Genomic DNA, 14,787 nt, shown 5'->3' with positions numbered 1-14,787 from the left:
AGATTCCAATAAACTTGCTTCCTTTACTGCGCTTTGTGACTCGCCTCCAATTCTTCCCTGCGGTAGACCCAAGAACCCTCTCTTGGGGTCTGGATCGAGACCCCTTCTTCCAGCAACGCAACCCGCGGGGCCGCCTCCCGCCCACCCTCAGGTGCAAAGGACCCCGGGCCATGCATTCTTCCGGGCAGGAAAACGTCAGCAAGTGCTTCCAGCCCGCTTTCCTCCCCTGCCTCCCTCAGTTCGCGCCCGGCAGCTCCCCGATTGGCTCTCGCGCCGGGCAAAGGTGCGCGCTGACTGGCCGGAGGGCCGTCGTCATGCGGGACGCGCGACTCTAGGGGCGGGACCAGACGAGGGGTGACTGCCGCGCGGCGCCTGGGAGGACGCCTTCACCTGTTCACACTGCAGCGCGGATTGCGGTTCGTGGCGCGCGCCACCGGGGAAGGAGCGGTGGGCCGAGGGGGTGGAGGTGGGGTCCCAGGAGGACCTCGGGCTGTGGACCCGGGGAGCGGAGTCGGGGAGTGGGGAGGGGGAGCGAGGTGGCGCCCGGGAGCCAGGGATATGGCGCGGCCAGACGATGAGGAGGGGGCGGCGGTGGCGCCCGGACACCCGCTGGCGAAAGGATACCTCCCGTTGCCGAGGGGCGCGCCCGCTGGGAAGGAGAGCGTGGAGCCGCAGAACGGGCCCAAAGCGGGCACCTTCCCGGTGAACGGGGCCCCCCGGGACAGCCTCGCTGCCGCCTCGGGAGTTCTGGGCGGGCCTCAGACTCCGCTGGCTGCAGAAGAGGAGACCCAGGCCCGGCTGCTGCCTGCGGGCGCGGGAGCGGAGACCCCGGGGGCCGAGAGCACCCCGCTGCCCCGGACGGCGCTCTCCCCGCGGCGCTTCGTGGTGCTCCTGATCTTCAGCCTGTACTCGCTGGTAAACGCCTTTCAGTGGATCCAGTACAGCATCATCAGCAACGTCTTCGGGGGCTTCTACGGTGTCACCTTGCTGTGCATCGACTGGCTGTCCATGGTGTACATGGTGGCCTACGTGCCCCTCATCTTCCCGGCCACCTGGCTGCTGGACACCAGAGGCCTGCGGCTCACCGCCCTGCTGGGCTCCGGCCTCAACTGCCTGGGTGCCTGGATCAAGTGCGGCAGTGTGCAGCAGCATCTCTTCTGGGTCACCATGTTGGGCCAGTGCCTGTGCTCCGTGGCCCAGGTGTTCATCCTGGGCTTGCCCTCCCGCATCGCCTCAGTGTGGTTTGGGCCCAAAGAGGTGTCCACAGCTTGTGCCACCGCCGTGCTGGGCAATCAGGTAAGGACTGGAGTGGTAGATGAAAGATCCTTAGAAGACAGAAAATGTCATAGGCCGTGGGAACTATGGCCTGTGTGGATGAACTGCCCCAGGAGGTATTTGTCCATAAAAGAGGAGATACGACCGTTAAATAGACTTCCGGACGGTCTTAGATTGAAGAGGGCTATAAATTTCTTTGTAAGGACAGAATTTTCCAAACCACCTTGTCATCTTGCTTAGAAAATTACCTGTAAAATAATTAACTGGGCCGGGTGCGGTGGCACACACCTGTAATCCCGCCACTTTGGGAGGCCGAGGTGGGTGGATCACTTGAAGTTCGGAGTTCCAGACCAGCCTGGGCAACATGAGGAAACCCCGTCTCTATTAAAAATACAAAAATTAGCCGGGCCTGCTCGCAGGCACCTGTAGTCCCACCTACTCAGGAGGCTGAGGCAGGAGAATCTCTTGAATCTGGGAGGTGGAGGTTGCAGTGAGTGGAGATCACACCTTTGCATTCCAGCTTGGGTAACAGAGTGAGACTGTATCTCAAATAATAATAATAATAAACTGTAACCATAATAATAATAATAATTAACTGTATTGGCTTGTTTATGCCTAACATAGAAAACTTGTCAATGCAGTAATAAACAAGACTTGGGTAGGTATTATTTTTGTCACCAGTGTATTCTTTGTGAAAGGAAGGTATTGGATTCTGGAAAGATTGTTTCCATTTTGAGAGGTCATTGTGAACAGCTCCCTTTTAATTTCATTTATTAACAGTCAGCACAGTGCCTAGCACATAAAGAACACATAAATGACTGCTAACTAACAGTTCTGGGCTGGGCGTGGTGGCTCATGCCTGTAATCTCAGCACTTTGGGAGGCTGAGGCAGGCAGATCACTTGATCAAGGCCAGGAGTTTGAGACTGGCCTGGCCAACATGGCAAAACCAAATACACAAAAATTAGTGGCGCATGGTGGTGCATGCCTGTAATCCTAGCTACTCAGGTGGCCGAGGCACCAGAATCTACATGCTTATTGCTTTATAGCCATTTCCCTAATCTAAAAGTACAGAAGATGGAGTAGGTTGAACTATAGTTGTTTGTGTGTCCAAAACAATTTATGACTGATACTTGAGTTGGTTGCATCTGCAGGTTTGGACAGAAGCTATTATAAAGTTTTTTTTGTTGTTGTTGTTTGTTTTTTTGTAGAAATGGGGTTTCTCCATGTTGCTCATGCTGGTCTCGAACTCCTGAGCTCAAGCTCTCTGCCCACCTCTGCCTCCCGAAGTGCTGGGATTACAGGTGTGAGCCACCACGCCTGGCCATGATTAGATTCTTTTTGTCACACATCTCTCAGTTTAAATTCATTTTAAATATTCAGTAGCATTTCTTGATCCCATTTAGAGTTGCCCAGTCACTCTCTTTACATTATTTTAATTCTCCTTATAGCACTCATCCCTGTCTTATATGTTATTGTTTACACGTTTATGTCACTTACCTATTACTCTTCTCCCATCCCCACCATTAGATTGTAAGTTTCATGAAAATAGGCATGTGGTCTGAATGCACACAACTCTATCACCAGCATTTATTACTCTCCTTAAAACCATGTTGAATAAATAAAGGAGCTTCAGACTCATACGGATACTGGCCAGCTGGGTAGTCTACTTGGATATCTCATGGGAACACATCACTCAAAATTGCTTTCTCCTTGCTCATTTCCCTTTATCTCTAATGCCACTGTCTTGGTTTGGGCCGGAGCTTGCTAATTATCCTCCCTATCTGTAGCCCTTGCCCGATTCCCTCTGTTCTCCACATTCATCCAGTGTGGTCTTTTACATGTGTGAATCTGTTCGGGGCACATCCTTACTCCTGCAGTGGCTTCTGTTATCCTTAGGATAAAATTCAAACACTAATGCAACATATGGTACCCTCCAGATCTGCCTCCTGCCAGCCCTTCCGCTTTATCTGTCTCCTCAACCCCTGTCCCCACAGACGTATGCTTTCTCTGCTCTATGCGGAACTGTGCATACTTACAGTTTCTCACAAGGTCATGCCCTTTCCCTCCTGGCCTTGTATGTAATGTCCTATTGACTTGGAATATTTCTTCACTTGACTAACTCCAATTTCTTACTCAGATCTTTGCTCCTCCAGGAACTTTTTCTGAACCCCATTTCTTTTACTTCATTCTTTTTGATAGCTGAATAATATTTCTGTGTAAGGTGCTCCCCCAAAGTACTCTCTTAACTACCATGATCATATGTCCCAGTTTGCCTGGGATAGTCCAGGTGGTACACCTGTTGTCTGGTATAATTACTAATGAAGTCCCTTTCATTCTGAAGAGTGTTCTAGATGGAAAGTAAATTACGTGGTCTTCCCAGTCTTGGCCCTCTTTATGTCTCAATCACAGTTCTGTATTACCACACTGTCTTGTAATTACCAGTTGTATTCTCTCTATCCAGCTTTTTGTAAGGCAGCAAATGAAATATATGATAATTGTGACTCTCTGTGCCTCAGACTCCTTTCTTGAGCCCTTTCTCTTCATGCCCTTCCTCCTAAAAATCTTCCTCCTAAAAACCTTCCTTCATTGAACCTCCTAATAGTTTGATTTTAATTCTTGTTGTGATTATGATATTTAGCCATATTTTTTATTGAGTTAAAATTCACATAACATGAAACTAACCATTTTAATGTGTACAATTCAGTGGCATTTAGTGCATTTACAGTGTTGTGCAACTGTTACTTCTATCTAGTTTCAAAACATTTTTATCCACCCCCAAAGAAGACCCAATACCTACTAAACAGTCACTTCCCCACCATTGCCCCCTCCCCTAGCCTGTGGCAAGTACTAATCTCCTTTCTCTTTCTGTGGATTGACCTGTTTTGTTCTGAATATTTCATATAAATGGAATCATACAGTAGGTGACCTTTTGTGTCTGGCTTCTGTCACTTAGCTTATTTGCAAAGTTCATCCATGTTGTAGCACTGTATCAGTACTTCATTCCTTTTTAATAGCTGAATAATTTCATTGTATGAATATACAACGTTTTGTTTACTCACTTATCTGTTGATAAACGTTTGTGTTATTTTCACCTTTTGGATAATAGGGCTGCTATGAACATTCATATATAATTACTTGTTTGAATTTCTGTTTTCAGTTTTTGGGACATATACCTAGAGGTAGAATTGCTAGGTCATATGGTAATTCTATGTTAAACTTATTAAGGAACTGCCAAACTTGTCTGCAGTGGCTGCACCATTTTATAGTTTCACCAGCAGTTTTCAAGGGTTCCAATTTGTCCACATTCTTGCCAACACTTTCCTATTGCTATTATTATTATTATAGTAGCCATGCTACCTGGTGTGGAGTGGTATCTTATAGTTTTGATTTGGGCATGTTTTCAAATGTTTATTGACCATTTGTATATCTTTGGAGAAATGTCTCTTCAAGTTTTTTGCCCATTTTTAAATTGGGATATTGCTTTTTTGTTGTTGAGTTGTAATTGTTATTTATAGATTCTGGAAGCTATACCCTGATCAGATATATAATTTACAAATACTTTCTTATTCTGTAGGTCATCTTTTGTCAGCCTTATTTTGCATATTCTTATTCCCCTTTTGTAAGCATCTACAGGGCAAGGACTGTATATTACACAGCTTGATAGCAGCATCACTCAGATGGTGGGAACTCAGTAAATGTTTTTTGAATAGGAAAGCTATTGGTCAGCAATTTCCCTTTAACAATACAATAGTAAAAAAGACATTGGAACATAGTAGTTTAGGCTGGGTGCAGTGGCTCATGTCTGTAATCCCAGCACTTTGGGAGGCCGAGGCAGGCAGATCATGAGGTCAGGAGTTCGACACCAGCCTGACCAACATGGTGAAACCCCGTCTGTACTAAAAATACAAAAATTAGCTGGGCGTGGTGGTGTGCGCCTGTAATCCCAGCTACTCAGGAGGCTGAGGCAGGAGAATCACTTGAACCTGGGAGGGACAGGTTGCAGTGAGCCAAGATTGCATCACTGCACTCCAGCCTGGGTGACGGAGTGAGACTTTGTCTCAAAAAAAACAAAAACAAAAAAAAACACAAGAGAGCATAATAGTTTAATTTTCAAAGCACCTTTATAAACACCAGCTATCCTCTTTATGTTCTGTTAATTGCCAGCTTTTACTTTTTTCTCTAATGATAATAGCTGTTAACAGGACTATGTGTTTTTCAGCTTGGAACTGCAGTTGGCTTTTTGCTACCACCAGTTTTAGTACCCAACACACAGAATGACACAAATCTCCTGGCTTATAATATCAGCACCATGTTTTATGGAACATCAGCTGTTGCCACACTTTTATTTATTTTAACAGCAATTGGTAAGTGAATTACTTTCCCTAAAGCTTAAATGAATGCATGATAGAAATTTGAAGATGACTAACTCTGGAAATTTTTGTTGATAATATCTCAAGTGTCATATGCTTGTTTCATTCTTCCATGCCCTGTCTTGCTCAGGTAACGAATGCTACAACCCTAGGGATGTTATGGCCCACTACATCTGTTTTCACATCGTAAAGCGTTTGAGGACTAATTCATTTATCTCTCTACTAACTTTTCTTCTTGGTAACTGTTGGTTTCAAATATATTACCTGCCTCCTCTTCCCATATTCGCCTACATGATCTGCATCTTATGCCTTTTATGCCTACCTAGCCAGGAAAAAGTTCTTGCCATACTTTGAAGTGATGCCCGTAGGCTATGGTCTTTCTGGTAATGCTTCTCCCAAGGATTTCCAATTTAACAATTAACTGGATCTGAAAATGTTGACTAGTGAATGGTCCTGGGCAGCAGCTGTTCAGCAGAATTTCAAACTGTGGCAACTATCTACTTGTTAGGCCACTCCAGCAAAGCACGGCTGCCACCACCCGTCACTGAGTCCTCTCGTCTGGGCCTGTCTCTTGAAGCAGTCAGTCAAAATCAGCTGCAAGCAGCCATCATCAGTTTGGAAGAAGCTTTGGGAAGGTCTGCTTTTTAAAGTTTATTTTTAATGGGAAACTTTTGATTTCAGGGAAAAGGATAGGTAAGGTTTATTTAAGTAATATAGCTGCTAGCATAACTATAATATTGCCCTTTAGGCACTCATATCTGAAACTGATTTGAAGAGGAAAATAACTAATAAAGTTGAAATGCTATCTTTTAATCATTCAAATTTATAATTTCAATATAGCTGGAGTTTCAAAATTTATATACTCGTTTTTACAATGGCTATAATAGTAACGGAAAATTCATATTTTATGATCTCCAGATATAAAATCCTTAGTTTTCAAAGAAATGTATGCTGAACATTCTAGAGTGTTTGAATAGAGACTGCCTTGGTAGATGAACTGCAGGATCCAGGTACAGGAAGGTCAGCCCACATACTTAATTTCCCTTAATATAATGAGCAGAATGTTCTCTTGGTATCATATGAAGTATTCCAACATGTCTAATCCACTTATTGGTTTTTGTTTTCAGTTAGTTAGGGAATGGCATATTTGTGATGTGCAGACTACTAAAAAGGACACATTATTCCTATCCTATTTTAGCAGTTTAGCAAAGTTTTAAAAGAAATTTGTATTCTTAAAAAAAAAAACACCAAAATTATTAAGTCTACTTTTCTGGTAGCCATGTTTGATTTGCTAGATGAAATAGGAAATACATTTTGCATAAATGGACCTTCCATTTGCAATAGGGATTTTTTGTTTTGTTTTGTTTTGTTTTGTTTTTTTGATACAGAGTCTCGCTCTGTCACCCAGGCCGGAGTGCAGTGGCATGATCTCAGCTCACTGAAGCCTCTACCTGCTGGGTTCAAGTGATTCTCCTGCCTCAGCCTCCCGAGTAGCTGGGCTTACAGGCATGCACCACCATGCCCAGCTAATTTTTGTATTTTCAGTAGAGACAGGGTTTCACCATGTTGGCCAGGTTGGTCTTGAACTCCTGACCTCAAACGATCCACCTGCCTCAGCCTCCCAAAGTGCTGGGATTATAGGGAAGAGCCACTGTGCCCGGCCAGCAATAGGGATTTTTAAAGTATAGAATTCTCTCTCTTTTTTTTTTTTTTATCGAGACGGAGTCTTGCTCTGTCACCCAGGCTGGAGGGCAGTGGCGCTATCTGGATTCACTGCAATCTCTGCCTCCTGGGTTCAAGCAGTTTTCATGCCTCAGCCTCCCTCCCTGGAATTACAGGCGTTTGCCACCGCACTTGGCTAATTTTTTGTGGGTTTTTTTTTTTTTTTTTTTTTTTGAGACAGAGTCTTGCTCTGTCAGCCAGGCTGGAGTGCAGGGGTGCAGTTTCGACTTACTGCAACCTCTGCCTCCCAGGTTCAAGGAATTCTCGCGCCTCAACCTCCCAAGTAGCTGAGATCACAGGCGCATGCCACCATGCCTGGCTAAGTTTTGTATTTTTAGTAGAGACAGGGTTTCACCATGTTGGCCAGACTGATCTCGAACTTCTGACCTCAGGTGATGCGCCTGCCTTGGCCTCCCAAAGTGCTGGGATTACAGGCCTGAGCCACGAAGCCCAGCCATTTTTTGTGTGTTTTCAGTAGAGACGGGGTTTCACCATGTTGGCCAGTCTGGTCTCGAACTCCGGACCTCAAACAATCCGCCTGTCTCGACCTCACAAAGCGCTGGGATTACTGGCGTGAGCCACTGCACCCGGCCAAAATTCTCTTTCTTTTGATTGCTTTTGTGTCTTCACATAAATTCCAGTTTTCCTTTTTTTTTTTTTTTTTTTTAAATCCTCTTCAATTGCTTGTCTCAGAAATAAGTGAGAAAGTAAGAGATTGCATGTAAGATATCACAAAATCATACATGTGATGTGTGTATGTTTAAACTGCTACAAATATAAGATTTTTACTTGTTGAAGGAGGGAGACCAAGAATGTTATTATAATAATAGGTATGACTATTGGCATATTACCCTTTGTTATTTGAGAAATTAAAAGAGAGAGCTAATTATGTACTTAACTAATTATGTACTCATGGCCTACAGGTAGAGAATGGAAATAGAAATGAGGGGAAAATAATGGGAAAAATGCCTTTAAAAAAAGACTCTTGGTCAATTTTTGCTTGGAGGACTCTAATTTTAATTTTATGATCCCAAACATATTATAAAAGCAAGATAATATGTAGTTGTGATATGAAAGTCTTAAGTTGAAAATTGTGACATTTAAATAGAACATGTACTTGTTTTCCTCGTTCCCAAATATTTGCTGTTGAGCAAACTTTGGATTATTTTAAAAATCAAGTAAAATCAACCAAATAAAGTTCCTTAATTACTAAAAGGTGATTTTACTTCTCTCTAAATTCTACCCATAGTTACTTTGGAAGTCCCACCAAATTCTTACAAAATAATTTAATTTTGTTAAGGTTTTTCAGCAATGTGACATGTACTAAATTGATAGCAGTCTACTTAAAATATTGTCTCAAAGGTTCATGCCATGTAATTCTGTTCCTCTCCCTCATGGAGCTTATATTGAGTATAATCCATCTAGTGTTTCCAGGAATTAACCCAAGTATTCCACTGAATTTCACACTAATACTATTCCTATTAGGAGAACTCTCTTATATCCTCAAATATTTGGTTTGTTGATATGTACCAAACGTGTTTAGAGGCTTACCTCTATACATTAAATGATATACATGCTGTATATCATTTAATCCTCATGACTGTATGAGGAAGGTACCAATATTATTCCCATTTTATAGACGAGGAAACTGAGACACAGAATTTAGTTAAATCTAATTTGTCCAAGGTCATAGTAAGCACGGAAGGTCAGATTTAAGCCTAGACAATTTAACTCCATATATAAAAGTTACAGATAAAAATATATCATTTTAATTTTTACTGAGCCTATTTTTTGTTCGAATTCAGATTCTTGCATGAGTGGTAATGCTGTTGTATTTAAAAGCTGTTCTTGTGCAGCAGAGCAGTAAACTATGTCGTTTAACTCGTGTCAATTAAAATACTTTCCTGTCAGGCCGGGCGTGGTGGCTCACGCCTGTAATCCCAGCACTTTGGGAGGCCAAGGCGGGTGGATCACGAGGTCAGGAGATCGAGACCATCCTGGCTAACAGGGTGAAACCCTGTCTCTACCAGAAATGCAAAAAATTAGCCGGGCGTGGCGGCGGGCGCCTGTAGTCCCAGCTACTCGGGAGGCTGAGGCAGGAGAATGGCGTAAACCCGGGAGGCGGAGCTTGCAGTGAGCCGAGAACGCGCCACTCCGTCTCAAAAAAAAAAAAAAAAAAAAAAAAACAAAAAAAAAAACAACCTTTCCTGATTCACTAAATTGAGTGGATGACAGAAGCCAAAAGTAATCACAATAAAAATATTTAATATTAATTTACTTAAACACATAAGCATATAATGTGTGTATAATTTTACTTTTGATTCTTTTTTAAGAGATGGGGTCTCACCCTGTCACCCAGGCTGGAGTGCAGTGGCACAATCTCAGCTCACTGCACCCTCGATCTCCTGACCAGACTCAAGCAATCTTCCTACCTCAGCCCTCTGAGTAGCTGGGACTACAGGTGTGCGCCACCATGCCTGGCTAATTTTTATATTTTTTGTAAACAGGGTTTCACCATGTTGCCTAGGCTGTTCCCAGCTTGCCTTGGGCTCCCAAAGTGCAGGGATTACAGGCATGAGTCACCATGCCCAGCTGCTTTTGATTCTTAATTCAGGATATCTATAAACTTTATTTTGGCCGGGCGCGGTGACTCACGCCTGTAATCCCAGCACTTTGGGAGGTCGAGGCAGGCGGATCACGAGGTCAGGAGATTGAGACCACCCTGGCTGACACGGTGAAACCCTGTCTCTACTAAAAATACAAAAAATTAACCGGGTGTGGTGGCGGGCGCCTGTAGTCCCAGCTACTCGGGAGACTGAGGCAGGAGAATGGCCTGAACCCAGGAGGCGGAGCTTGCAGTGAGCCGAGATCACGCCACTGCACTCCAGCCTGGGCGACAGAGTGAGACTCTGTTCGCCCCCCCCCCCCAAAAAAAACAAAAACAAAAACAAATAAACTTTATTTCATTTTATTTTGAGACAGAGTTTAGCTCTTGTTGCCCTGGCTGGAGTGCAGTGACGCGATCTCGGCTCACCGCAACCTCCGCCTCCCGGATTCAAGCCATTCTGCCTCAGCCTCCTGAGTAGCTGGAATTACAGGAGGGCGCCACCACACATGGCTAATTTTGTGTTTTTAGTAGAGACAGGGTTTCTCCATGTTGGTCAGGCTGGTCTCAAACTCCTGACCTCAGGTGATCCGCCTGTCTCGGCCTCCCAAAGTGCTGGGATTATAGGCGTGAGCCACCATGCGCGGCCCGGCTGCATACTTTTAACAGAAATACATTTAACTTAGTCTGTAAGAATTTCAAGCTCCTGAGGTAGTCTCTGATTTTTTAAAATAAATAAACGTCCAAAAAAGACAATATATTTTGTGTTGCACTTGATAATTACAGAATTATTTTACATATATTGTATCATGTAATCTTCATAACAGCTTGTTATTGTTATTTACATTTTATGGATGAGAAAGCTGTAAAGGCGAGAGACAGGGATTTACTTCCTCAAAGTCATACAGTGAGCTGAGGCAGAGCCAGGATTCAAACATTTATTTGTCTTTTAATAACCTAATATATGTAATATATGCCTGAATCACACAGGGACAAATAATGAAATTTTAAAAATGTTAAAATATGATTTTAAGAAGTAAAAGTGGCCCTAAACAGCAATAGATTTACAACATATTCATCACAGGAGGAAAAGTTTGAATGTGGTGCTTGAGAATATTTTGGCTACTTTATAAGACTAACGCCAGAAGTGGAGAATAACTGCTTCAAATAATCAATTTATTGGTGCAAATTTTTGGTTGGGAGAAGACAATAGAAAGCTATTATTTTTCTGTTTCAAAGGAGAAAGAAGCAGCCATATTTCATCCTTTAAAAGTAGCCGCTAGGCGTAAACAAGGTCATAGATCCGTGGCTTTTTGTTTCTCTTTCTTCAAGTAGACTTCAGTTCGGCTTTCCTACAACATGTAGCTGGTAAATACAGGCTTGATTTTTGCCAAAAGATAGTTTGACTTCCTGAAACTAAAAGATAACTCTTGTATTAAAAAAAAAATAAGTGTAGTGGATTTAAGGACTGGTAAGAAGTATTTTCTTTTCTTTTCATTTTTGAGACACAGTTTCACTCTGTCGACCAGGCTGGAGTGCAGTGGTGCGACCTCAGCTCACAGCAACCTCCGTCTCCTGGTTCAAGCGATTCTCCTGCTTCAGCCTCCCAAGTAGCTGGGATTAAGGCGCCCACCACCCCTGGCTAATTATTGTGTTTTGAGACAGATTTTTGCCATGTTGGCCAGGCTGGTCTCCAACTCCTGACCTCTGGTGATTTGCCCGCTTCAGACCTCCCAAAGTGCTGGGATTACAGGCGTGAGCCACTGCGCCCAGCCAGAAGTCAGAAGTACTTTCATTTTTGCATTTCAGTTCAGATTTGAGCCATTTAGATTTATTTTGCCATGGTAAATAAAAAAGTAAGAGACTTAAGATTCATTAAGTGCCCATGACTACCTAGTAAGCATAGTTTTTACTTTCTGAAACTTCGTTTTATAACCATATGAGTTCTGCATTACCATTCTTAGTAAAAAGAGATATTTCCTATCTGATTAGGATACAAAGAGACTCAGAAAAGGACAACAGACATCCTAACAGTACAAGATCAGATAGAATGAAAGGAAGAGGAGGATTTGCAACTTAAACCTTTTATGTGTACCAGCCTTCCAATGTAAGGATATTAAAAAGTAAATATTTATGAGTTATATCTCCACTTTAATTAGTTGTGAGGTCTGTAAAAATAGAAGTATATTTTAGTTTGGTAAGTTTTAGTTATATCACAGTTAATGTGTTGGTCAGCAATGAACTGTAATTTAAAACATTTTTAGCAGCAAACAGGAAAATTAGAGAATTACAGTATTTCATGGAAATTTTAAGGGTCATTTCTTACTTTCCCAGTGATTGTTTCTCCCTGGCTGGTTTTCAAAAGCATTTGGGGAGTTTTGTGTTTAAAACAGTTTCTTTGGCTTCATCCTGGAGTTTCTGATTCATTGAGCCTTGGGTAGAATCTCAAAATCTTTATTATTTTTAAATTTCCAAATGATTCCAGTTGATAGGTCCATCAGATCTAACCCTCTTTCAAACTACAAAGCAGGTCTTCCTTGTTGGAAGAAAGAAATAGCCAATTAAAAAAAAAGAAATCCTAATTTCTATTAAAAAATATTTTTTCTTATTGTCTGGCTGAGGATGGCAGAAAAATCCTAATTTCTAAAAAAAATTCCTAAACAATGTTATTTTCTGATTCCATTTACCTTCTTTTTTCTTTCTGTTTTTTTGTTTTGTTTTGTTTTTTGAGACAGTCTCACTCCGTTGCCCAGGCTGGAGTGCAGTAGCACAATCGTGGCTCACTGCAACCTCCACCTCCTGGGTTCAAGCAATTCCTGCCTCAGCCTCCCGAGCAGCTGGGACTACAGGCATGTGCCACCATTAATGCCTGGCTAATTTTTGTATTTTTTTGTAGAGATAGGGTTTCACCATGTTGGCCAGGCTGGTCTCAAACTCCTGACCTCAAATGATCCACCTGCCTCGGCCTCCCAAAGTGCTGGGATTACAAGTGTGAGCCACTGTGCCGGGCTTCTTTTTACTTTTTGAATTTACCCTGTTTCATCAATCCCGAGGTATACTTTTTTCATGAAATCTCTGAAATCAAGATGCCTTTAATAATCAGTGGCATCTAACATTTGTGGTAATTGAGACATGGTTATGTGAAAACCTTCTATTGATACCTGGCAAGATCATTGACTGCAAGCATTAGAGTATTTTAGATTCAGTGAAGTACAGTATTGTCCTACTATTGTAGTTAACAATTTTGAGACACTTTGAAGTTTGGAGTCAATACAAAGACTAGATATTAATTTCTGCTGTACCGTATTTTAGCAGTTCAGCCCTTCTGTAAATAGTTTTTTGTGTTTTTTTGTTTGTTTTTTACAGACAAGGTCTTGTTTTATCACCTAGGCTAGAGTGTAGTGATATGATGATCCCAGCTCACTGCAGCCTTTACTCCTGGGCTCAGTGAAGCGATCCTGAAGCAATCCTCTCACTTCAGCCTCACAAGTAGCTAGGATTATAGGTGCATGCTGCCATGCCTAGCTAGTTTAAACAATTTTTTTCTAGCAACAGTCTTGTTCAAGTGATGCTTCCACTTTGACCTCCCAAAGTGAGCACCATGCCTGGCCTGTGAATTAGTCTTGACTTCTGGTTAGCCTAATCCTAAAGAAATCTCTCTGTAGCCATCTTTTGTGGAAAGTTGGTTGATCCTTTCCTGCACAGCTAAAAGGTGGTCTCTAGACGTGTGCCTGGGATGGCTGTGAAATTTCTAACTAGAAATGGACAGTGCTAAAACTTACAGTGTCAGACACCATATACTACACTTTTATGTCTCTTAGCTCTACCCCTGTCCTTTCCATATGCAGCTCAAGTGAGTTAGTAAGACCTAGCTCTGCTTCCATGAATCCACCTGAAGTTTTTCAATCCCAGAGGTGCAGTTGGATCAGATGATAAACTTTCTATCAAATTTCAGAAGAAAATGGTTACTAACTCAAGTCCTTTAAAAGTTCAATAGTATATTGGCTTCCTCATATCTGATTTTTTATTTCTCTCTTCTATTTTCCTTTTTTTTTTGAGAGAGAGGGTCCTGCTCTGTTGCCCAGGCTGGAGTGCAGTGGCGCAGTCACAGCTCACTGCAGCCTTGACCTCCCAGGCTCAAGGGTTCTTCCCGCTTCAGCCTCCCAAAGAGCTGGGATTACAGGCATGAGCCACTGTGCCCAGCCTTCATGTTTATCTCTAATTACAGATTGAACTGAATTTAAAAGTAGAGTTGTTGAATATTTGATGTAGTAAAAATTAGTCTGTCTTAGGTAAATAGAGTAATCAGTCAGCAAGGTTGTGGCATGTTATTGATGGTTTTGTAGTTCATTATGTGAAATTGGCCGTATCTCTGAGTTTTAGTCAGTTTCAGAGAACTGAGATGACAGTGTTAAACTATTCTTCACTTAGAAATCAGTGAAAATGAAAACCCTAACCATAAAAGACTTATACTACCTCTTTAAACTTAGACTGTATTCTGTCTGCTCACTAAGGAAGATACATATAATTAATTACTTATTGTAATATATAACAACATATTGTACATAAATATACATAATCCTTTTTATGTGTATTCTCAGCCTTCAAAGAAAAACCTCGGTATCCACCAAGTCAGGCTCAAGCAGCTCTTCAAGACAGTCCCCCTGAAGAGTACTCCTATAAGAAATCAATAAGAAACCTGTTTAAAAACATTCCTTTTGTCCTTCTGTTGATCACTTATGGTAAGTGGTTTTCTTGTACTTTCTTTAATGTCTGTGTGAGCCTTTCAGCATTGTGAATTCTTTTCATATAA

At 42.2% G+C, this 14,787-nt stretch overlaps 1 protein-coding gene across 1 annotated transcript in view; it reads left to right on the top strand.

Moving 5' to 3' along the window:
• Nucleotides 1–331: 331 nt before the first annotated feature.
• The window catches only part of FLVCR1 (FLVCR choline and heme transporter 1), a 35,976-nt gene continuing 21,520 nt past the window's right edge, over nucleotides 332–14,787 (top strand). The window contains exons 1-3 of the mRNA XM_007988489.3: nucleotides 332–1,296; nucleotides 5,497–5,641; nucleotides 14,576–14,716. Coding sequence (XP_007986680.1) covers nucleotides 559–1,296; nucleotides 5,497–5,641; nucleotides 14,576–14,716 — 1,024 coding nt within the window. The 5' untranslated portion in view covers nucleotides 332–558. The remainder of the gene's footprint in view (nucleotides 1,297–5,496; nucleotides 5,642–14,575; nucleotides 14,717–14,787) is intronic.

This window comes from Chlorocebus sabaeus, chromosome 25 (assembly GCF_047675955.1).
Source record: "Chlorocebus sabaeus isolate Y175 chromosome 25, mChlSab1.0.hap1, whole genome shotgun sequence".
Lineage (NCBI taxonomy): Eukaryota > Metazoa > Chordata > Mammalia > Primates > Cercopithecidae > Chlorocebus > Chlorocebus sabaeus.
Note: the sequence above shows the minus strand (reverse complement) of the source record. Positions and strands in the feature narration are given on the sequence as shown.